Raw genomic sequence first — 24,951 nt, 5'->3', positions numbered from 1 at the left:
GTATCTACAGAGAATAAATGTGCAGATTTAATCTATTTAATGTCAAAGAATGCAGTAGTGGCCTTTTGCAACTAAGCTGAATCTCAAAGTAGTTGCACTGGTACTCAGTGACATGCTGTATCCTGCTCACCAACACACTGCTGGACAGACTGACCCATGGAGAGAAGTCAGGATTAGGTACACTAAGTAATTAACTGATCTTAGCATTCGACTGATAGCTCAGGCATATAAGGCACAGACTACACAGCAGAACTGGTATGAGACGGTTTTCAGCATCAGACCTTAAGGTGGGATCTTTGTGGTTACTCCAAAGTTAAAGCATGTCTCCAGAGGTGACCGTGCTGTGGCCACGAGGACACCTCAGCTTTGAAACAACCTCTGCTGAGCAAATCCAGCTGGCAGTGACCTTTAAAGCAACATGTTTTTTTATACATTTGTATTTCCTTCCTGGTGCTATTACTGCTTTCATTCAAAGACTGCTACAATACAGTAGTTTACTATTTGTGTTTGTATTGTTGAGTCCATTTGTGTTGTTGCTGTTGTTGTTTAACTCTTTCCTAACTTCACTTTTTGATTTTTTTCATCTTCAAGTATGTCGCAGGCTGCAGTCTGTCTGTGTGAATGTGTGCATGCAAGAGTGTTGTTGGGTTACTCTGTGGCTATAATGAAACAGATTCTTACAGGATAATTTTGTTGATGAATTCCACAATTTCATAGGACATGTACAATGACAATAAAGGGCTATTCTATTCTATCCTGATACAGATCCTTGCCAGATGTTTATACAGTATCTCCACCTGTGACGTTACCCGAGGTTTAACTGAGAAAGCTCCGGTCTTTCCAGAGGTATAGGCTCTTTGGAAAATACACTCATTCAGGCCATTACTACTACCACTAAGATTCAGCTAAACCTCACCATTAGTCCTCGCTCACCATTATGTATAATGGTATTATCCTGTGCACAAATATAAATATAAAGTTGGGCTTTAAAAGTGAAGCCAAGTGCCTCAAACCTGCATTCTTTCTGATGGCCAGCAGGGGGCAACTTGTTTGGCTCCAAGAATAAGTCAAATTTAATGAAAGTCTTTGAGAAAACAGCCCCGTATGTATAGTCTGGATCATATTTCATATTTAGCACATGATGATGTTCATTTTGGAAATTATGGTTCCATTAAGAGTAAAGGAGACAATAAAGCAGGGCATAATTTAGGGTGTTGGAGTGTCCTTTGGTGTCTCAGCCACATCTATCTGCTGCTCATCACAAAGGGTTAAATTAACGCTAATGACCAAAATGCTCAACTGGAGGCCTTGAAACTATGTTACAAGAATAGATGACATCAAGGTGGCTACATCCATATCTACAGTGTAACCTGGATGCAACTTAAAGACCATTGATTGACACACAAAATACTTCCAACAGTTGAAACATGGAAAAATACTGACTGTTTACTTTCAAAGTAAGCGGACCCCCCCCCCCCCCAACCTAAACAGATATCTTGTAGAACAGATATCTTGTGGCTTTCAAAAATCAGAAATCAGGATTTCAGAAGGTTGCAGAGTGTCAGACAGAGTAAGCGAATGCAATCAGCAGGTGAGAGATCGAGTTTGAAAGGATGGCCTAAGTGCAGCTGGCAAGGCGGTTACTGTTCTCAGCTTTATTTTTAATTTTGGGCAGGAGTGAAAGGTTTGGCATGACGTTTGAGTGCAAGCTAGTATCAGTCCAAACTCATCTCTGACTTTTTTCTTTGATCCGAGCTTCATCCGAGCCAAGATACCAGCACGCCACAGTGAAGCTGGTTATCCCACCACTATGAAATCTACTCCTGATCAACACAGATGCCCAGTGTGACATAGGCATGCCAATTCCTATCTTCACTAACACACACAAGGTAAACATGAGCACACAAACATTGTGTAAGCTTAGACATGTGCCATCCCTGTTTGTATCTGAACGCACGGTAACTTCTGTCTGTAATCATCCGTTTTAAGAATCTTGAGAAGAAACAATATAAGAATCTAAAGCCACAGATGTGCCTGGTGCTCCCAGTGAGGCCTAAGAGTCAGACTGCACATCTGGCAGGGTCTCGGCACAGTCACTATCCAGCTGTGAGGAGGTGACTTCTTCACTGTTCCTGAGCAACGCAACCATATTTAGAGTGAGTCCTGCTTGTAATACAGTTGATATTTACAATGCATCACACTGGAAAATGTCATTTCAGTACAAAAAGAAGAAGATGCAAAAAGGTAATTTTCAGCTTCTCTTTAGTTTTTTATTATTGGATTTACTGTGTTATATACTGTGGGTCGAGAACAGCTGCAGATCTCTATCACAGCAACACCTAGAACAATATCTAGAGTCACCAGTTTAAACCTGAGTGCAGAGGCCCCCCATGACTTGAAGCCAAGCCCATGTAGTGAATGCTTTTTATTTAAAAAATATTACCATTTGTCTTAGTTCCTTGCTTTGGTATGTTGTGATTTCATCCATTAATAAAACACATAAAAACACATTTCAGGAGGTCCTATGACAGATATGACCGTCTCACTGAAACCTTGAAATTCCTTCTTGATACCTCGAACGTGGCTCAAAGGCAGCGCACTGCTTCTGCGCCCCACTGAGCATAACTGCTGCTAATGAGACTCAGGAGTTAATTAGCCATTTAGCTACAGCATGGGGGGCTGTGTGGTTCTTTTTTCAACAATTAAGGTCATAATATCTCGATGCACGCTCAATCATCCAGGTAAGGAAATCCCAGAAGGATGATTCTGTTCATCTGATCACAGCGTTTTCAGTGGGAGAAACGTCTGTCACTCATCCAGCTGACCTCTTACATCCAGATGAACAGAGTCAACTTTTTGGGTAAGGTCATAAAACTTAATATTTTACTTAACTAAAAAAAAAAAAAATCTTCATACTGACTCTGGAAAACTAATTCTCCAAAGAGAGAAAGGTGAGAGAAGTGAGGATAACGGTCTAAATGGATGTGAAGAAAAAGCACAGAGTAACAGGTAAAGAGTGAGGCGAGGAGACAGTGTTATATAATAATGTCGATTCACAGTCAATCTCTCCACTCCATTCTCTAATCAAGTCTAGAGGGATCAGTCTGCAGGAAAGATCAGTATCCCTTGTACAGCACACAATGCACGACTGACAACTGTGTGTGTGTGTCTGACAAAGACAGACGGGGAGAGGAGGGAGATTAATGTGCGATACTGGTGCGCGCTTTACAAGCTGCATTCAAATGCTAAACTGTTATGTAAAGAAAAATACTATTTCACACTGTTGTACTAGTGAATCATTTATAAAGCATGTTTATCTATCACTTTAAAATTTACCCCTCATTCACTCACGCTTTCTCAAGCAAAGTGCTGACCTGACACTCAGGATTTGGGGTTCGCTGTTTTGTGTAAGACCAGGTGCTTGGAGTGGCATTACATGCACACGGATTTTTGAGTTTTTCACTCAAATCTTTTATGTTATTCTCCACGATGTGGATGCAAAACCACCAGTGTGTTAATGTGTGTGTGAATGGGTGGATGACTGAATGTAGTGTAAAGTGCTTTGGGGTCCTTAGGGACTAAGTAAAGCGCTGTACAAATACAGACCATTTACCATTTGTGACGATTGGTGATTAGTTTGTTCGTTAGTTTAGCCTGTAAACACTCTCACAGAGCTTCTTAGCATATCTGTGCAAAGAACTGAGGTATAAGACATCCTTGGTGATCCTAGCCTGACCCATATGCATTCATAACATGCATTTATTTTAACTGATCTCCCAGCCAGTGCAATCAGTGTATCAGTGTACAGCAGTTACTGGCAAATAGAATAAAAATGCCAAGAAAGTCCTTATTATTCTGCGAACCCTGCATGTATGTCAGCACACGTAGGGTTTAAAATTAATAACTGCTAGTTACATGATCCGCAAAAAAAGAAAGTGGCACACAAAGTAACAAATTACTTCCTACAGTAAGCACATGCACATTTAATATTTACTGTAGGAATTAAAAAGTAATGTGCCGACACAGATCTCAAGACATATACAACTGAAATGGCAGCTGCATAACAGTTTAAAAATGGGTTTTGCATCCACACCAATCGAAGAGTACCAAGAACCAGCACTTCAGGAATCACAATAAAAAAAACGTAAAGTGGGATTTCAGCTATTTCAGCTGCAGCTGCACCCCCTCTGCTGTTCACATATACTCAGACCTGGCTGGACAATTCATTAGATTTATCACCAATTCGTCCACTTATCTGAGCTGGGCATGTCATTTCACTTTCTATCCATCCTACCTGCTCCAACCACAAATTCCCATTTAGTAGCCTGTGCCCGACTGGAGTCCCACAGGCGGCTGGTGCTCTTTCAATTTCAGCGAGCCCTATTAAAGCCAGCTAACAAGTCAGCTTGCATTGGATACCTGGCCTGCATTCATCCAAGGGCTGACACATACTCCTGAAGCTCCAATTTCTCCCTGCATTTTCTTTAATACATCCCAGGAGTTTAGTGTCGTACTGCTGCCAATAAAAGTGACAACGTTGAGCCAAAAAAGTAAACGAGGAACATGTAAACCAAAGCTAGAGTCAGAATAACGTGACTGATCCTCGGTGCAATGCGTTATAGCATAGGTCTTATAAATGAAACCAAAACTAAATATGCCTCCAATACCAGGAATCTAAAGTGTGGTTGGACGGTCCTGCCTACATTTGGTTAAAAAGTGCAAGATGAAGTTGTCTTTGAGAGATCTTTTAGATCTCTTTCAACTTCAAAGTCTGGATTAGTTTGGGTGATACTGAAAGTATCAACATCAGGCTCAGCCCATTTCGGAAATGCAGCTTTTCCGTATCCGTTGTCAGACAGAAACAAAGTTCTGGGTTTGAATCTGGTGGCAATTTACAGAGACGTGCAGGAGGAAGAGACGGTCTTTACTTTAAAAGCTAAATCAGATGTAACAGGCTTTTATAGACAAATGAACAGCCAGCTTTCCACCTTTCACTTATTGACCAAATCTTTATTTTGTTCTCAAGTCTAGCAAAGCCATCTGTTCAATGAGTTTCTGCTGGGTGGAATACATTACTTCAGCCCCACATTATTCAATTTGAATACTGCAAATCTGTACGCCAGAGCACAGCACCATGTTGCAATATTTAAACCATAAAAGAACACGTAATCTTTCAGTGGATGAAAGATGTATGTAGTTTCTACATAAAGATGTATGAACTGTCATTTTATATTTAAGCTATTGTCAGGCTTTCTACTGCTTAAAAATGCTGCAAAAAGCAGGGAAACTGAATTAAATGTAATAATTTAAATGCATTTTTAAATTAACATATAAAAGTGATAAAACATAAAAACTATACACTGAGAAGTGAAATTTAGAGCAAAGCAGTAACAGGGTTTGAGGTACTCACAACATGAAGTCTTGTTCCCAACATGGCCGGTCCCCTCGGACTGTGATGGTTGTGCTTTTCACATTCTGCACCTTCAAAGTCACGTAGGCGTTGAATTTGTCTGCAACAGCAAATAAAATGTGAGACTTTGATTATTTAACACACAACATTTTTCATTTTATCTCAAGCCTTTTATTGAAGGTTCAACTACTTTTTGCTCTTTTCTACCATCGCGAGCTGCAGTGAACCAGCACACAGCCTCCTTACTTCAGAGCCATATGATTAACAGGCATTATTTTTAGAGTACTGCAGTCTCATAAAGAGTTCAGTAGAAAGATGAAGGCGAGATAAGAGAGGCAGAAAACAGACAGAGGTATCGGTGTATCTGGCAGACAGCAGGAAAAAAAAAAGAATAACCTGGATTGGAAACAAAGACTAAAGAACACACGTCCAGTTAGATGGAGAATTCTGTGTAGAATTTACTATCACAGAAAAGGTAAAGCATTTATCTGCTACCCACTATAAGATAAAGACCTACCTCATGGTATAACCTGGAGCAGCTTATGCTTGATATAACCAATCAGGTCTTTAGAAAACAACGTCACCATTTATTCCTCAGACCTCAGAGGTTTTTATGATGATTCCTAGCATCTAAAACCTTTGTTGTTCCATAAGGAGCATCAGTAGTAATTTCAGATTTTTAGACAACTTTATGTCTTGATTTTTATTTCCTGCTGGCTGCAACAAACAATTTTATTGTTTTATAAGTCTTAATCCTAATATTTGCAACTTATCTTCATGCCTTCCTACTATTGCCTCTTCAGAAAAAAAAAGTAAAAGCCACAGAGAACATTTTGCTGTCTCTACCATTATTCAGCATTATTACTTTGCTGGTTGGTCATTGATGTTCTGGGGAGTCCTATCCATGGAGGAACAGAGAAACCTACAGGCTACGCATCACCACCCTGACTGCCATTAGATATCAGGGTGAAATCCTTGAATCCACTATCAGACCCTATACGGTGCACAACAATGCCTGGCATCACTTGGCGAGAATATGCAGGCAATTCTTGGAGGATGGAAATGATACCACTGACTAGCCCACGTGCTCGCTGGCATAAATCAGTAGAACGCCCCTGGGACGTTATGTTTCAGGCCGTCCGATAGTTCCAGGTTGCACCTCAGACTATCCAGGAGCTCAGTGATTTGTATAGATCTGGAAGGAGATCCTGCAGGATACCATCCGTCATCTCATTAGGACCGTGCCCTGGGGTTGGACAAAAAGGACTAGCCTGATGCAGAATTTTGTCAGATTTTCAGGGCGTTGTTGGATCCAGCCCTCTGTAGGTCGATAATTTTCACCTCAATCAAACAACGCGGTAGTCTTTAATTCTGTAACAGCATACATAGCCAGCATGACCTTTTCCCATTGAGAACTGATGTATTTTCAAAATGTTCCTTTAAATTTTTTTTGTATCATTTCTATTTGAAGGCAGCACTTATGTTCCCGGTGAGCCAAAAAATGGAGGGAAAGTTTGTAAATTCTTCACTTTGTTTGAAAATATCGAGTTTAACTCAAACCCCGATCGTTTCTTAAACTTTACCAAGTAGTTTTGTTTCCTTAACCTAACAAAACAGCAACTGACACTTAAAGCAACATGTGAAAAATAATCAAAACACATAAATAATGGTGTGAGTTGAACTTTACACACATTTACATTTTTAATGGGCTTTAATTGGATACTGTATGACAAAACAGAATAATTACTATTAATAATAGTATTCAGTAGTGTAGTCATTTGAGGAAATATGCAGCAAAAATGTTAAAAAAAAAAACCTTCTAAATCTTGAATATTTGATCAAACTGAAAAAACCAGGAGATGGTGAAGAGAAATGAACAAGTAGAAATAGCTTTAAAAACTGCACTCTGTTGTATGATAATTGAGCAGGAGAGAAGCTGTGACAAGAAAACGCCATTTCAGAAGGTAAACCAGACATTATATTTATTAATCAAGCAAAACGGAATTTATTTTGTTTCCTTTTATAAAACTAGTCCAAGTCATGCACTCAGATGTAACGCAAATCATATTCAGTCACATCAAAGTTACATTTGGTTATTCTAAAGTATCAATAGCATAATCAATTATGTCAGTATTTATAAAATAAATAGAACTCCTACAATCTACATTGCCATGCAAATAAACTGCATTCTCCTTTAAAATCTATTTTCTGCTCAACAAAAGAAATTGCAATTAGAAAGGTATTTAATGAACTTACAAAACTGTAATGAAATATGGTTACTAGGGTTATTTTGCAGATTCATGGGTGCTGAGAGCTCAGTGTGATTTCCCAGCATTCAGTACTTGAGAAGGGAAATTACGCCTTACATTTTGAGCTATGTTGGTTTAATCAAATCAACAAATTTTGCCCAAGAAGTTAATTCAGTTGTCACTAAAGGCCATCCTGACTATAAGAGCGTTTAACCCACACCAAATATGTTCCTTATTGTTTTCAAATTCTTGATTTTATGGGCCTAAATGTACTTCAAAAACAAAACTTTATAGCCTTTTAATGGTTTGGAAGGCAGTGATGAATGACACAATCCTGAGAACAGAAAATAACTGCACGTGATACTCTGGTGGAAAATTTAAAAGCACTTAATTTGAATTTTGCATTTCTTAGATTATCTTCTTTGTCATTTTAACCCACTAATCTGCTCTTTTACTAAACTGAAATTATTTAATCAATTTACTGCATAAATGGTATAAATAAATACATAAAATGTGATTTGATGTTTAAACACACACACAAAACCAAAGTGTGTCTGCATATTCGGCAATAACGGAGGAGGTCTGAGCATCCAGCCACCTAATCCCTGCTTGATTACCTGCCTCAAGTAGCCACTCTACACACAAGAGAATCCACTCAGTGTTATAGTGTGTGTGTGTGTGTGTGTGTGTGTGTGTGTGTGTGTGTGTGTGTGTGTGTCCTTGTATACTTCTGCGTTCTCCATCTTACAATTACTCTCTTTTGAAGAGCACCATTAGTGTTTCTGGGGTGAAGATGAGGTAAGCGATGAGCTCATTAATCTGCATGAATGAATACATTACAGCCATTGCTCGGTTCCAATATCCAGGTTTCATTTGAATCTATGCCCAAGTTTGTAAAATATAGCTAAATCCTAAATTCTAGATCACATCAGTCCACGCCATGCCTTGGTTATTTTTAGGGGTGTGTGTGAGTTTGAAAAGGCGTTTCAAAAATGTCTTTATATGTGAAAGATGGGCCGGTCAAACAGCCATGCAGTACAGGAAAGTGACCTTTCCTGCTAGGTGACCTTTAGATGCCATAAGGGCTGTGAATACCTGAAAACTACATATTCTTTGTGAAAAGACATCATTGGCCAGCTGTTTAAAACCTGCTTATAGAAATAAAGTGGTTAGTAGTGTAATGTAGAAATAGACAGCAATTTTCCATCTAACAAAGGTTGATGTGGTTCATTTTTAAAAAGAATCCATAGCATACTGCAGAAGCTCAATGATATAAGTGGGGGCCTGTCCTCGTGTGAGGAGGATTTTAAACTGATATCTGTACCCAACCGGAAGCCAGTGCATGGACTTTAACAAGGGAGTGATATGAGAGAATTTATGACTGTGGGTTAAAAGCCTTGCTGTGGCATTTTGGACCGCTTGAAGGTGATTTAAAGAAGCCTTGACAGACAGGAAAAGAGTGCATCACAATAATCTAATCGGGAGGAGATGAAGGCACAAACAAGCATCCCCAGTTCACCTTTGGAGACAATAGTCCTAAGTTTGGCAATATTTCTTAAATGAAAAAAGCAAGAACGGGTCACAGACTTGAGCATCAAAAAACAGAGATTGATCAAGAATTAACCCAAGACTCTTTACCAAGGATGAGAAAGGACCCAGATGTTGCCTGATTTGGGGCATGATACTCTCTGGAACAAGAATTAAACACCCAGTCTACTCTGCGTTCAGCTGCAGAAAATTGTTTGTCATCCAACCATTAATTTCCTTAAGACAGTCCATTGGAAGTGGATTGGAAGTTGTCCAATTCACAAGGTTTAAAGGAGATGTACTTTGGGATATCGTCTGCATACAGATGGTAGGAAATAATTTTGAAACAACTAATGAGAAGGCCTAAAGGCAGATTATACAATGAAAAATACAAGGGGCTTAAAACAGATCCTTGTGGGACACCGCATGAAATTTCAGCTCCATCTGACCGAAAGTTTCCCACTGAAACCAAAAGTGTTCAATCAGCCATAAATGAGGACAGATCCACATATCCCTACTAAAAGATTTAAGCAGTGGATTAATATCTGATAATCAATGCTATCAAAGGCTGAGCTAAGGTCCAATAGAACAAGGCCTGAGCCCCTGTCCCCGGCCTGTTCGCGCCCATCAAAAGGTCATTTGTGACTTTAAGGAGAGCTGTTTCTGTGGAGTCTAACTTTCTAAAACCCGGTGGGTCTCTAGCTTGTCTGTAGTGTTGGATCCAGGTTAGGCTTTTTCAGCAGATGTTGAATAACTCAATGTTTAAAGTACCTGTGGACAGAGCCAGATCGCAGGGAACCGTTTATCAAGGTGACCACAGTGGACCCAAAGGTGTCAAAAACATTAAGGAAGTAGGTAAGACATCAACTGGACTCGTCGAGGGTTTCAAATGTCTGCAGGAGCCATTTCTTGTACATCGGGTCCAGTGCTACTCTCTACTGCCATGTGGAATAAAGGCTAAATAAAAAATCATTTAAAAATATGACACTTCATTAGCCACGTTCTGAAAATATACAACTGAAAAATATGTTAATGGAGTTTAGATCTTTACAGGTATTTGGCATTATAATAAATTATATATCCTCAGCCGGAAAAGGGTGGCGTGTCCACTCCGGGTCAGGGACGAGTGTCGAAGTTTAAGTATTTCGGGGTCTTGTTCACGGCTGAGGGGAGTGGGAGATCAACAGATTTGTGCTGTGGCTGCAGTGTACTGGTCTGTCATAGGGAAAACGGAGCTGAGAGTAAACGGGAATCTACGTCCCCACCCTCACCTACGGTCACGAGCTGTGGGTAGTGACTGAAAGAATGAAATCAAACATACAAGCAGCAGAAATTAGCTTTCTCCGAAGGGTTGCTAGTCTCTCCCTTGGAGATGGGTTGAGGAGCTCAGCCGTCTGGGAGGTGCTCAGAGTTGAGCCGCTTTTTTAAAATATGCTTGTCTGAAACAGGTCTCACTTGTAAATGAGACATTGGGTCTCAATGGGGCTACCTGTATAAATAAAGGTTATATAAAAATAAATAAAATTATCCTCGACATGGAAAAGGAGCCAGTTGAGTTGGTTGAGGCATCTGACAAGGATGCCTCCTGGGCGCCTCTTGGGTGAGGTGTTCCAGGCATGTCCCACTGGGAGAGGCCTGAAGAAGACCCAGGAGACGCTGGAGAGATTATGTCTCTCGACAAGCTGGAGGAGGTGGCTGGGTAGAGGGAGGTTTGGGCTTCTCTGCTTAGGCTGCTGCCCCCGCGACCCGGCCAGGATGAGTGGAAGAAAATGGATGGATAGATATATTTTTAGTTTGTGGTGCTAAATCCGAAATAGTGTAACTCCAACACTGAACACCCAAAGATTTAAAATAAATAAATAAATAAATGTATGACTGATACAAAGCCTCAAACAAGCGCCATAAACATGGCAATATTTTAGTTAACTACCCTGATGAATAAGCCCTTTGGCTCTACCCTGTACCAGTGCAGGTCTCCATATCCGGTCACTTTAAAGATTTCTCTCTGCGTATTTTCTTAGGTTTTCCATTTCTGCCAGATTTTTAACGTATGATTTTATGCTAGAATGAACACAAATACAACACAACATATTTATCAAAGTATTCTGGGAATGGTTTTAAGATCGTTCCAGTTACTGGTGTGTCACATAATGCCATTTTCAAAAGTCACTGGCATTTCTCATTTATGCATATAGTGCCCTTTAGAGACAGTGCATTAACAGACCGGGTTATGGCATCAATGTTACGCTGCTGTCATTCCCAAACATGACTTAACCCTAAGCAAGTTGTTCTTAGTGCCTAGCAACTAAAAGGTACAACGTGAATAAAAACAAATGCATCATGCATAATGAAGAGTGTGGGACTTAGACGTCTGACAAAACGTTTTTTTAACCATTTACTTTTACATTTTTTGCAAAGTCATTTAAAAACATTTTGCACGAGCTAAGGAGGATGAGCTTGGAAAGAAAAAATCGACTGGACTTCTTTAGGTTTATTGAACACATTTCCACTCTCATCCAAAAAGCTTCTTCTGTGGAGGAGACTTAGTGGAAGTTGTCCCTTAAGGGGGTTGTGACCCACTAATGATCATGCACCTCACCACATGGGCCAAGGTGTGCAAAAGCGTGTGGGTCATTATCGGCAGAGGTTTTGGGTGAAACCATTGTGAGGCCTTGCCCCACACAATTATGTCACCCACTGAGCTCACCTGACACAGGGTGTGAGTGGGGGCTCCAGTTGCATTGTACTGTAGGTTGCAGTTGGTGTCATGAGCCACACCCAGTGTCCAAAGACTGTCGTTCACAGTGGACATAGGTAGCCTCTTTCAAACCATGTCTTCTCTGCCCAAAATGTGAATATTGGCATCCTCGAAAGAGTGACCTTTGACCTTTAGATGTAGATGTGCAGCTAAGTGTTGTCCCGTCGAGGTGGCTCTTCTATGTTGAGCCGTGCGATTATGAAATGGCTGAAAGTGATTTTTCTGTCATACTGTAGTGGAACAAAAGAGAGTTTGCCATTCATAAATCACTGTTCTTTGTGTGCGCGCACGTGCGTGCGTTCATCAGGTTTAGGTGCAATAGATTTCTCCATCTATAAATAATACCTGTCCATTTATGAAATAAAATAAAACTAAAATGACGTCCACTGTCTATGTACAGTGCTTTCTCTTCACCAAGCACAGCTCTAGAGTGAAAGGGGGCAGGAGGGAAAGGGTTACATTGGGAATAATCCATCATTCCTTTAAGACAGTTGCCAGGTCTGTGATTAAGGGAACAAGGTGACTGGCAGGGCTGAAGGCAGCCCAATTTACTGACAGCTACCAAGGGTAAAGGGAAAAAAAACGAGGAAAACAAACAACTGGATAGGCAGTGAATGAAAGAAAAGCACAACAACAAAAATAACCTAAAACACATTATAGTAAAAATGTAAAAGTGTGGCATCTATTTCCTATGACACCTCCACGGTTGTCATGCAAAATATGGGCATCATAACAAATATCTGAAAGACATTAAGCACATCTCCATAAATGGTTGCAGTGAAAAAAACAAACAAACACCTTCCTCTTGTCAGCAGCTCCTTGCTAAAGACAAATCCCAGCATGCAGCGGGACTCTCTCAGGGGGCAGCCAGCGTCATTTATAATTAAGCAGCGATGACTTATGAAAATAAATAAGTTATATTCAGTTATACATGGATGTGTAGAGCACAGCCAGGCAAGATGACATTTACTAGGCAGTCTACAGTAATGAATACTCTATTATGGGTGTCAGGGGAGGTGGCGGGGCTGGAGAAGGCTGGAGAATGTGGCAGAGTGATGGGGAGCTCAAACAGAGAAGAGCTGTTGGTCGATGAGGACAGCTTACGGTGGTGACAAAAAAAAGAATAAATTCTTCCATAACAAACACAATCAGCAGCATTTTGTTTCAGCTAATTACATTTAATATATATAATATATTTAAAATTCTTTGCTACTAATTTAAATTTAAAAAGTATTTTCTGAGACACCGGTGAAGAAAATTTTGGGGAAAGTGGATGTCGCTGTTGCACTAACTGTATTAGGCCAAGCGTAACAAAACTGTGGGCTCATCTGGGATTTGGATCGGAGACCTCTCGCACTCCAAGCAAGAATCAACTTTGACCAGATCCCAACACCGCTGGCTGAAAAGCAGATCGAGCAGCCACCGTCTTATAGATCAGTGGCCCCCAAGCTCCGTGCCACGGACCGGCACCAGTCCACGAGTCGTTTGGTACCGGGTCACGAGAGTTGAGGCTCGGGTGTGAAATTTATGGCTTTCAGGAGTTTTATTGTTAACTCTGTTTCCCTGTTCTTTGTAGTTGTGTGTCTTATTTACATGTTACCATAGCAACCACAGAGCATTAAGGGGCAGAGAGGAGGATGTCACAATTTTCAGGAGGACGCTGCTAATAAAGTTACACAATTACACAGCGAATTTGCGTTTATTATTATATTTACAAAAACCACAGTTTTTGTCTTGGTCATGTCATTTTATTTTGTTTTATTTATGCGTGACACCTTAACGGCCGGTCTGTGAAAATATTGTCTGACATTAAACCGGTGTTGCAAAAAAGGTTGGGGACGCTGTTATAGATGACTGTGGTTTTCTCCTGACCTCCTCTATACGTACTGACTATGCCAAAAGGTTGATTCTGTTCATCTGGACGTTGCGTTTTCAGCGGGAGAAACGCAAATTGTCACGACCTGGATGACTGAGCATGTATCAAGACATACTGACTATGATTTGAACCAAAAATGTCACATTATTCTGTCCATCAGACCTGTTGTCACTGATTTTCAGTCCAGTTCTTGTGTAGTTTAGCATACTCAGCCTTTTCTCTTTCTTTAGAATAGCTTTTTGAGACCATTTCTGATGATGCTGCAGTGAGCAGTGGATGGATCGACCAGCTGCATCTCTAAGTCAGTGTCAGGTCTTGGATTTTTTCTTATTTCTTTGGACATGAATGCTTCTGCTAGGAACAAGGATTTCATCAAGTTAGGTGGTTGAGTTAGTAATGCTTGAATAACTGATAAGTCAGTGTTAACAGGCTTACAACAAAGGACAAAAAAATAAAAAAACACACATACAATATTTCTCTGAAAATGGTCAGGTACAAAGACTGGACTGAAAATGAGTGAAAAAGCAGCCAATGCCCAAAGAGAAACTAGGGCAGACCTTCAGAAAGCCTGAAGAATATTGGTCAAGACCAGGAAATGACAGTGAAGTCTGAGTCGTCTCCTTGTTCTTCCTAAGCAGACTCTTTTCTGTGCATCAGCTTGTTCTGGAGTTCGTCTGCCCTCCAGTAGAAAAACTTTCCATGCCTGTTTGTTTAACCGACACTGTAGAGCCTTACTGTATTGAACCTAGATTTCTTTTTCTAATAGGGAATAATACTGTCCTCTGGGGCAGCTACGCAGTTTATGAATAAACTGTTAACTGGGAGGAGCTGCAATAAGTCAGGCAACAGGTTCAGGCTGTGCAGAGACAGGCCTGCCTCATTACACCAGCACTATTGACTCATTAGGGTGAGGGTTTCCTCTGCAGTTACAAGGCAGCAGTGGACCATCACAGCTATATAGCCACTTCTGCTAATGAGCAAGCTGTCAGATATGGAAAAGAACATGGCTTGAGACGAGTTTGTGTTTAAACAAAACTGAAAAATAGTCTCTTGTTTTGAGGGAAAATGATTTCTTTTAACAAGCAACGCCTAAATATTTTAACTGACTCAACTTCAGCTGAAACGTAAAACTAAAAACAGGTAAGATGGACAATTAACTTTTTTTTTTAAAGATGCAGGAAACCATTTGATTTACTATTAAACTGACACAGTCGTTTTCTCAGTCAGATTTTCTGCAGTCATGAGCATTACTCTTACATCCCAAACCTCTAACCCAGACAGTAAGTAGTGTCCGGCCCCTCAGGTCCCAAGCACAGGTAGTCATTTCAACTACCTGTGCTTGGGACCTCAAAATACTAAAAATCTGCTGTCATAGCAGATGTTTGAAATTCTGACATTATTTAAAAGGGAAGCATTCAATTTAATGAGCCGTGGAATGGTCCATGTGAACATCTTAAGTGGCCTCTGACTCCATAACACCATACCATAGTTTATTTATATAGCACAAACAAAACATGGCCGAACAAAGTGCTGTACAGCAGAAACATAAAAAATACAATGAAAACATATAAAAATACAATAAGAATAATAAATACAGTAAATAAATAACAATAAAATAATAGTGTCAGTTACCCACTGAGTCAAAGGCCAGCAAATAAAAATGACTTTTTAGTCTGGATTTAAAAACCAGCACTGATGTAGATTGTCTAATAGGCAGAGGAAGATCACTCCAAAGCTTCGGGGCCACAATAGAGAACGCTCGGTCTCCTCTAAGTTTCAAACGTGATTTAGGGACTGAGAGCAACAGCTGTTAGCGAGGGGGGACACAGGGCTTCAGCAGATCGGACAAATATACAGGTGCCAGACCATTTAAGGATTTAAAAACCAGTAAAAGGATTTTAAAATAGATCCTAAATTGAATTGGAAGCCAGTGTAAGGAGGCCAGAGCTGGAGCAATATGCTCAAATAATACTACAGTTATGCACAAGTATTTTCATGTGTCGCAGCTAAACTGTATGTGTAGAGATAATGGTTCTTAAAGTACAGAACATAAAAAAAATAAAAGAACTACAAATATGTTGGAGGTTTGTCAGCTAGGTGACTGCAGTGTTTGTGGTTTTTCTGGGGACAGCTCAGCTCTGTGAACTTTATTTCTTCTTGTTTTGATTTGGTAATTTTTTTAATTTTTACTTTTTGTTTGTTTGTTTTTTTAACTTCCTGGTTATGTTTACAAATCAACTGCTGCTTGTGAACCTTTAAAAATGGTGTTCAGCTTATGCATTTAAATTGGACTCTGAGACTGGGCTGGTATTCTTGCTCAGCGACAACCAAACAACTGACCTGCTTATGGCTCTGGATGAAAACAAAAATCACTATTAATAATATTTTAATATTTGCACCGAAACCCAATGCTTGCTGGGTGCTGTATAGCTGAGATTAATGTCTCCAGAGCCTAAAAACAAGATAAAAGTTACATCTTCTAAACTAATAAAGTGACACAAATCAGCTAACATCCCTCAGAGGTCATCCACCCATGAGATTTCAGGAGGGCCCTGGGACAGCAGCCAGCTCCCCCCAGGCAAACAATCTATTGCTTCTACTATTAAGATAAAATCAGATCATGTTTTTAAAACTGGGGCATTAGAGTGGGACAAACTCATGTCGCCCGACAGAAAGCCGTCCTGCGCTTATTCTCTTTCACTGACGTGACTGGGTGTTACAGCTGGGAGGAGAAGTAGGTGTGTTATTTCAGGTCATTCCAATGAGAAAATTACGAACAGAGAGCTCCAGTAATTCCAGTGTGCATCAGACACTAATGTATAACAGTGAAAAACAAGAGAACAACAGACCCTGTGTAAGCAGGCCGAGATAGGAAAAAAAGACATTTTGTGAACTAATGTGTTTACAGTGTCCTACTGCAGGTAGTTCAGAGGAACTACAGGACACCACAGGCGCCACCGACACAACCACCCATGTCCCGTTTCATGCACCCTGGATTCAAATCTCGCCCTCCTGCTCTGAGAAATTGCTCGTCAATCAGAGGCCAAAGGCAGCCAGTGACAAATCGCTCGTGTATGGAGTCTGTCTCTGTCTACTAAAGAAACTGAGAGATTTGTCTCCATCGTCTCCTTTATGCCGGGATGACACGTAGTCATTTCAGGCTAGCAGGTGGCCCTTTGTCTGTGATGATCTATTGATTTCCTTCTCCCGTCCTCCAGCTTGATTTCTCAATCTCCCACTCTTTGCTGTTGTTCTACCGTCATCATCGCCTGGAGAGAAGATGGAAGGACAAACAGCTGCAGCCAGCAAAACTGTTTAAAAAACAAAGAACAAAAATGTGCGGGAAGACGGAGTCCCACTCTTGACTGGCTGCTGAATCGTTGATGCTTCATGTGTGAAAAGGAACCGTTTGAAAAATGGTTTTTCAGCTTTGTGACACGTCTGTGTGCAGCCACAGAGAGATTCAAACAAGCGTTTTGCAACATGTTTGCAAAGGGACAAGTGCAGACTAACATCTGCTTAGCAGATCAAAATGTACCCTTTTTTTGGACTGACAAACTTTTATTTCCACATTTTAATTCAACTTAAGTACATGACCCCGGGTTTGATCCACCACCTGGCCGGGGCCTTTCTGTGGGGAGTTTGCATGGGTTCTCTCCGGGTACTCTGACGTTCTCCCACAGTCCAAAGACATGCAGTTAGTGGGGATCGGTTACTGGCAGTTCTAAATTGCCCATAGGCAACTGAACTCCACTGTCGCCTCACAGCAACCATCTGGGTTTAAATCCACTAGCCGGTACTCTGACTTCCTCCCTGAGTCTAAAGACTTACACGTCACATTGGCTAAATTGGCTGTAGGTAGGGTTGCCAACTCCCTGAAAAATAAATAAGGGACACCTCGTGGCCAGGGCCGGGCAACCCAGTTCACCCTTCCCAGTGTGGTGAATTTTGTAGCTCTTTTTTTTGTGTGTGAAATTATTTTTTAACCATTTGACTTGAATTTGATTTAAGCAGATGCATATTCTTTGTGATATGACCATATGGGAAACAAATGATCATTTAGCCATTTATTTTTAGCTCAAAATGACAACATTAACACAGTAAAACAGGTCTCCTTCTTAAACAGAAGCCTGTCATGCTTAACTTTTGAGAATATAAGTAAATCTTTCTTTAAAAGAACTCTGTCCTGCTTAACTTAAAATTATATAAATTAATAGAAAACAATAGAACGAAAAATATTCTTGTAACAGTGCACATATGCATTTAGTACAGTTGGCTTCAGTTGAGGTATTATTTCAGCTTTTCTAAAGCTAATCAGCTGCTCCTGTTTGTAAACCCGCTTGTTCCCATGATTACGCATCTTAACTCATCATCATTATTCATCTATGTATTACTTTTATGTATTAGTCATCAATTTGTTGTAATCATCTATCCTTACAGTTGTTTATTACACAAAATAAATTATATTATCACACTTCTGGCCACATAGCGCTGATATTCACTGCACATGCCCATATTAACCTTAACCAGAGGGTTTAAAAAAAACAAACCAGTGTTTACATACCATATCTGCTTCTGCCGTGGCCTGGCGGACAAAAAATTGGTAAAGGGTTCCCCGAGCTTTCACGCCCCTCATGTTCTTCATGTGCCCACCAATAGAAGCATGCCTATGGAAAAAGTGCGCTGGCACACAGTGCAGTGCGCTTTATATGTGTTATCGTGCACTTTTCCAGCCAGGTGTTTTCCTTTTCCCAGTCCTCCCTGTACTTTTGCAGCCTTTTTTTCTTTCTCTGAGCGAACAAACATTGCTGCTCTAATGCTGGGCTCACACTGTGCGATTTTTGGCCCATTTTGAGACGATTTTTGAGTCGTGCGACCGATTTGGTGATCGGCCCGATTTTGGCCTTCATCGTGCATCGTTTAGTATACGTGGGGTAACGAGAAGCGGCTGTGGTGACACAGCCGCTCACACTGCTCACGCGCAAACACGTAAACGTCTGTGAAAAAGACGGAGCAGCACGGCTGTGCAGCGTGTGATCTGGACACCAGCGATGGAGGCACAACTTGTAGAACTTTGGAAAGCTCATCCGAGCCTTTTCGATGTGGCCTCACAAAATTATCACGACCACAACAACCGTGAAAATAGTTGGATCTACACTGCTGCTCAATCACAGCTGCCTGATCATGTTTTTCATTAGCAATTTAGCAAAGTTGATGGTGGTGGTGTGTCTGTGTGAGTGAGAGACAGAGAGAGCGAGCGACAGATTTTCTGTTATAACCTTCATGTTATGTTGGCACAGTGTGAGCACTCAGGTCGCATCAGAGCATCGGGTCGTATAGTGTGAAACCCTGCATCGTGACTTATGAACTTCTAACCCCTGCGAGTCAATCGTGCAGTTTGAGCAGGAGCTGAATAACGTGACTGAAAAAATCGCACAGTGTCTGCCCAGCTTTAGGTGTACTGTCGTCCGAGACTTGCACCGCAGTGTCGGCGTTTGTTTCCCTGTTGGCCATGCTTCTTGTTGTGGTCATCTGTTGTCTTCCGGTATTTTCTCCGTAAGCGACCTTTCCTCGACCAATGAGATGAGCGGTAATCTGAATTGTCATACTCGAATTGTCATAAGTGTGCTGTCAGCTCATTGGTCACAAAGCAGGAGAGGGGCTGGGAATTATGCTTTCAAACAAAGTGTTAATTCCATAAACATTTATAGACTACTTTTGGTTCTCACTGTATTACGGGACAAAGTGCGTCCCTTATTAGCTCAATACGGGATGTGTACTTTTGTTTCTAAATACGGGACGATTCCGTTTTTTAAGGGACGGTTGGCAACCCTAGCTGTAGGTGTGAATGGTTGTCTGTTTCTCTGTGTTAGCTGTGTTATAGACTGGATAAACATTTAAGAAGAGACTTTCGCCTCTTTATTGTTTTTTTGGTGCCAGAAGTGACTTCATGTGGATAAAAGACTTTATATGGAGTACTATCAGCTAACACTAGTAAGCTAGGTTAGCAAACTGCATCCAAAAAAAGTGTGTGTCATATACATATTTGCCTAATAAAATACATTTCACTAATGAAAACCAAAACATTAACTTTATGAACAACAAGCTACAATATTAGTCAGAAATTTCCATTAAAGTTGCTCCAAATGGCACCAACAGGATAAACATATTAAAGTTCAGTGACTCCAGTTAGCAGAGATGAGGCCTCCAGCCGTCTATGGCAGGACACCAACGCCCCCACGTCCCCTCCAGTGTCCAGGTCACCCCGCTCAGAGGCAGTTTAAAGGTTTAAAGGATGCAAAAATCATCAAGGCCAAACTTTCTATCTGTTGTACTGAGCTATGAGCATGATTTCTGATGCTGTCAGACATTCAAGGTCACTGGAGGACTTTTAAACATTAGGAAACCTCTTACTGTTTTTCAAACATCTGCTCAAAATATTCAATTTTTGCTTATTAAATATCTTCAAAACTAATGAGAGCACCGCCAGCCTCAGCTGTGCATGATTAAAGTCTTAACATGCCTACAAACCGAAGACTTCTAACACTGGTGCAAAACCTCAGGCTGTGAGAAAAAGGTCAAGGTCTTAAAAAGAGGACTCTGTCAAAACTTAAAGAAAACTGTTTATATTTCTTTCTTTTTTTTATCGCTAAGACAAAACAAAAAGTGTGATGAGTGGATACCGTTGTTCCTGGATGATCAAGTTCTCTGTATCTTGGACACAGACACTGCAGAGTCAATATGTCTGTATCAGGTTTTGGAGATCACTGAAGTGACTTAATGTGAAATAATGTAGAAATACAAATAGCATATACAAAAAAAGCGCAGCAGAGAAAGAGCCAAAATAATACGCTCTTACCTGGGGGCCCGTGGAGTTTGGCTTTCTTTACTGAAAGAAGAAGAGAGAAAAAACCTATTAGTCCCAATGTGATGAAGAGGATGAAGAGGATTCTGTGACTCATCAGGATTATATACTCTTAGATATTTCAATGGAATTTAATTTTTGAGGGACTGAACAATGTTCTAACCCCTCTACACTCTTATTCCTGATTGTTGATGTACTTCAAAAATAAAATTGTGCAATAAAATTTCATAAAATTAACCCCAAGCCTATTAAATAACAGTTCAATGTGTTGTATGACTGTAGGAAACAAATACAGTTTTTATATTTGATGTATATTATTGTGGTTGAAACAGTATTGGCACTGTTGCAATAGCTGCAGGAAGAATGGACTGTGTGAATCAACAATCAGCGAGGAAATGAGTTGTGAAAAGACACTGACACAATCTGCTAAATCCATAAATATTAACCTAGAATAAGTTAACCCAGCCAAACACTGGAACCGTTCATAGAGATCACACATCCGTGATAAGAAACAGTTCATAGTTTATCTTGTGGGTGGAAGGATATGGGACACATTTCTCACTGCATACATCCTACTGGAATCTTTTCAGTGACTTCACATAATTTACTATAAGCCATAGCTTCCACCTTGATGAACGGCTGATGGTACTTTGGGTGCTTTCTTATTTCCACAGTGGATAAATCTGCATGTTTGAGTTGGAAGAGAGTTTATTCCTGATGCACTTCCTGATACAACCCTTCCTCCCTGTAGAATTTTGCTTTTAAGAAGGTTTTGGTTATTATTTCCGTCCTGGTACTGCACGCATAATACTGCACGCAAAACAAACAGACAAATCCATCTTCTACCAAACAAGAATGGGAAAACATTGCTTTCTCAAAAATCCAACAGCTGCTCTGTTCCCAGATGTTTTTGGACTGTTGTTAAAAAAAAGAACGAGTGCATGCTACGCAGTGGTAAACATCACCCTGTCACAACTTCTGAAAAGTATTGCTGTCATCAAATCCAGAATAGACTAATACTTTTCCTAAAATGGTACATTTTCTCAGTTTAACCATTTGATTGGTTTTCTACATTCTATCATGAATAAAATGTGAGTTTATGAGACATGTTTCTGTTTCATGTTTAGTTACTTCTTTGCTAATCAGTAATCCTATTAGCTACACTAGCGCCGCAGTAATTGGTGGAATAAAGCAACTGTGTTACTAGTTCAAGCTGCACCTGTTGGCACGACAATCCCAAATGTGTGCCGATGGCGTTCACAAACTTCGTTGGCCACGCCCCCACCCGCCTGATCAGCGGGCTGATGTCAATATTCCTCAGCCATTTACGACTGAGGGGTTTACAACATTTAGCCAAGCAAAATAATGTATTCTGATTACAGTTTTACAGCAACACGCAAACCTGAATATGACTACAGCTCGCTCACTTTCAAGGAAACATGATGCTGCAGTTACATTTCTCCTCTCAGTCCAGCTTTCTGAAGCAACCGTTCCTCATCTATGACTCCGTGTCTTTGCTACTATGTGGATTCAAACAGAATAATCGAGCAGAATGGGGCTCTCTTTATGCTCTACTCAGTTTCCCAGCTCAGTTGATACATTTAAGAACCTAAAGTGATACACAGGCCTTATTAAAATGTATAAAGAGCCTTGAGTTTGACACATGTCATCTGTATACACATTTTTGTGCGTTTTGTTGGCTTTACTGTAATGTTGCATTTTAAACTTTTGCTGAGCAAAGCATCAAGCAGCGACTTTTGTTTGCACAACAGGAACTATGTGAAAACTAAACCTTGTGTTCCTGATGGTGTTGCAATCAATGTATTTATTCTGAGGACTAAATATTATTAGTCTCTAAAGAGCAGCATGACAAAAATTTGAGAAACTGCTATTATAAGCTAGCATTTAGAGAAAAAGGGGTTATTTGTCTAGAAAAAAAGCACTCAATAATATTTTATAAAAACAGAGCTGAGATTTTAAATGTACTGAGACCCAGAATGCCTTGAAATTCACAAGAGAGTCTTGAAATGCCAACATGTTCTTGGCTTCAGGCTTGAAAGTCCCCGATATTGATCTGCAGTTCAATCAGGCCTCCCTTAAATCTGTTGCAGTCATTTGACTATGCAGCAGTATGAAAGCTTATTGCCTTTTTAGGGCTAATTCAGTTATTTAAATCCAGTTTAGACATATGTTCTCACTGAGGAAGATCAATATGCTCATTCAATCACAGTCAGAGTGAGAGATGTGATAAGAAAAACAGAGAGAGAGAGAGAGAGAGAGACTGTTAACAGGTCATTTATCTTAGGCTGTCAGCACAGCTTGCTTTGTGTGTCAGTCGTGCCAGCTCGGCAGAGGCTCACAGTGGCCTCGTTGGTCAAGTGCCAACTGGGCTCTGACACTACCTGTATGAATGACCCAACACTGTGAGAGAAGATGTGATTTAGTCTCATTCAAAAATAAATAAATGTGAAACAGGTGACTCAAGGGTAGCGCCACTGCTTTATATAAATGTAAAAAGTGTTCTGAAACTTTAGCTCACATGTTCTGAATTTACTTTACAAAATATTCAGTGTAAAGTTGGCTCTGTTGGCCAGTGAGCCACCTTTCAGAATCACAGCTCCTAACGGAGAAGCATTAAAACCAACATTAAAACAACACAGCTCATATTTGTAACTGTGTGACAACAGATGGCAGCTGTCAGGTGTTACACCTGAGTCCGAGGTAATGCACAGCGCAACATTGTTTCGATTCAAGTCGATAAAACCGGATCAGCAGCTCATTCAAATTAAAATCAAAAAGAGCCTTATCATGACACACATGATTGGCAGCGTCGGACATGTGACTTGTGCAAAGTTTATACTTAGACGTTATATAACGTACAAAGGATTTAAAGCCCTACCAGATGTGATGATGTGCGTTTGTGACATTTGAGCACAGAGTCATCTCTGAAACAAGGCACCAAGGATCAAAATGATGCAGCACAATCAAAAAATCCTTCAAAACCTGAGAGCGACAATGCAACATCAGAATGAGTTCTGAACTTCTGCCTGGTGGAAAAATGCATCCTCTCCCCTTAGTCTGATGTGTATGGAAGCCTGTTTCCGCCACTAAAGGAAAAAAAAGGCTCCATAACTCGAAATTTCGAGTCATTTTCTCAACATTTCAACTTTTTTCCCTCAAAATTTCGACTTACTTGAGTTAGTTATTAACTCAAAATTGTGAGAAAAAGTGACTCAAAATATCGAGTTAGCGCTGCCAATCAGTAATCTATGTGAATGATGTCATTCCTTGTTGCCCGGAAGCTGAAACCCTCAGGTACAAATGCTACAGCTAAGCTACCGGTATTACATCCAGTCATGAATGCACAGATTGCTGAGTATTTTCAGCGTGGCTTCAAAAATGATGAAATCCTTGTGTTATTAGCTGAATCACATGACATTACTATCAGCAAACGTACTCGCGAAAGCGCCAATTTGTTGCGATCCAGTTTTGAGTGCGTGTTACAGGTGTTGGGTAGCACAAGATATCCTGATTTGTTTAAAGCAGCCTAAACCTCAACTTCATGCAAATGAAGCGCAGCCAATACAATGTTCTCTTTGAAGACAGCAACGAACAGGAAGTGCTGACAAACTGGCAGAAAACAAAGGCTTGTAATGAAAAAAAAATCACCTAAAATATAAATGCAAGTGCATCGCTACACCAGACAGAAGCACTCTTTAAGATCTGGACAAATAAAAAAGCGATGGTCAGTGTCACATTTTAGTGCTTGCAGAGGTCAGCATCCCTCTGGGCTACAGGGTTGGTGAGGCTGATCAGAGGTAGTAAAGCAGGCACGTGTCCTCTGGAGTGATTGTATGAGAGGATGCGTGCTGCTGGTGACCGCGTGTTTAGCTGGTGGGATAATCCCTCCAAGCTAATGCTTTAAGCGGGGCTGAAATCTACCAGACCCTGCTACATTGTTCTGTGGATGAATTACAAAAGAGACATAGGAAAGCAGAAAGACTTCTTTTCATTGGTCAGTAGCTAACTCTCAACCTTACAAAGTTTTTTCTTTCTTAATACCTGAAAAAAATAAAGAGACTGAGAAAACCCATTTGGGGAAAAGAGCAGGCTGATGTTCGTGTGATGACTAGTGTACTGGATTAAAGCTGCTACTGAGGAGCACTCAAACACACATCTGTAATGTCTCCATACGCAATGGAGGACGTGGATGACAAGGCATTGTGTTTTTGCACAACACAATGCTTATACTGAAGCTTATATTCA

General features: G+C 40.4%; 1 protein-coding gene across 1 annotated transcript in view; it reads right to left on the bottom strand.

The window, feature by feature from the left end:
- The window catches only part of unc13ba (unc-13 homolog Ba (C. elegans)), a 184,722-nt gene that overhangs the window by 147,768 nt on the left and 12,003 nt on the right, over positions 1-24,951 (bottom strand). The window contains exons 2-3 of the mRNA XM_086315494.1: positions 20,680-20,709; positions 5,411-5,510 (exon numbers count right to left, since the gene is read on the bottom strand). Coding sequence (XP_086171620.1) covers positions 5,411-5,510; positions 20,680-20,709 — 130 coding nt within the window. The remainder of the gene's footprint in view (positions 1-5,410; positions 5,511-20,679; positions 20,710-24,951) is intronic.

Source organism: Aulonocara sp. 'chitande type north' Nkhata Bay, linkage group LG12, assembly GCF_057382095.1.
Source record: "Aulonocara sp. 'chitande type north' Nkhata Bay isolate Kocher_YH1m ecotype deep benthic linkage group LG12, A_spYH_male_GT1.1, whole genome shotgun sequence".
Taxonomy (NCBI): Eukaryota; Metazoa; Chordata; class Actinopteri; order Cichliformes; family Cichlidae; genus Aulonocara; species Aulonocara sp. 'chitande type north' Nkhata Bay.
This window is presented reverse-complemented; position numbering and strand designations above follow the sequence as displayed.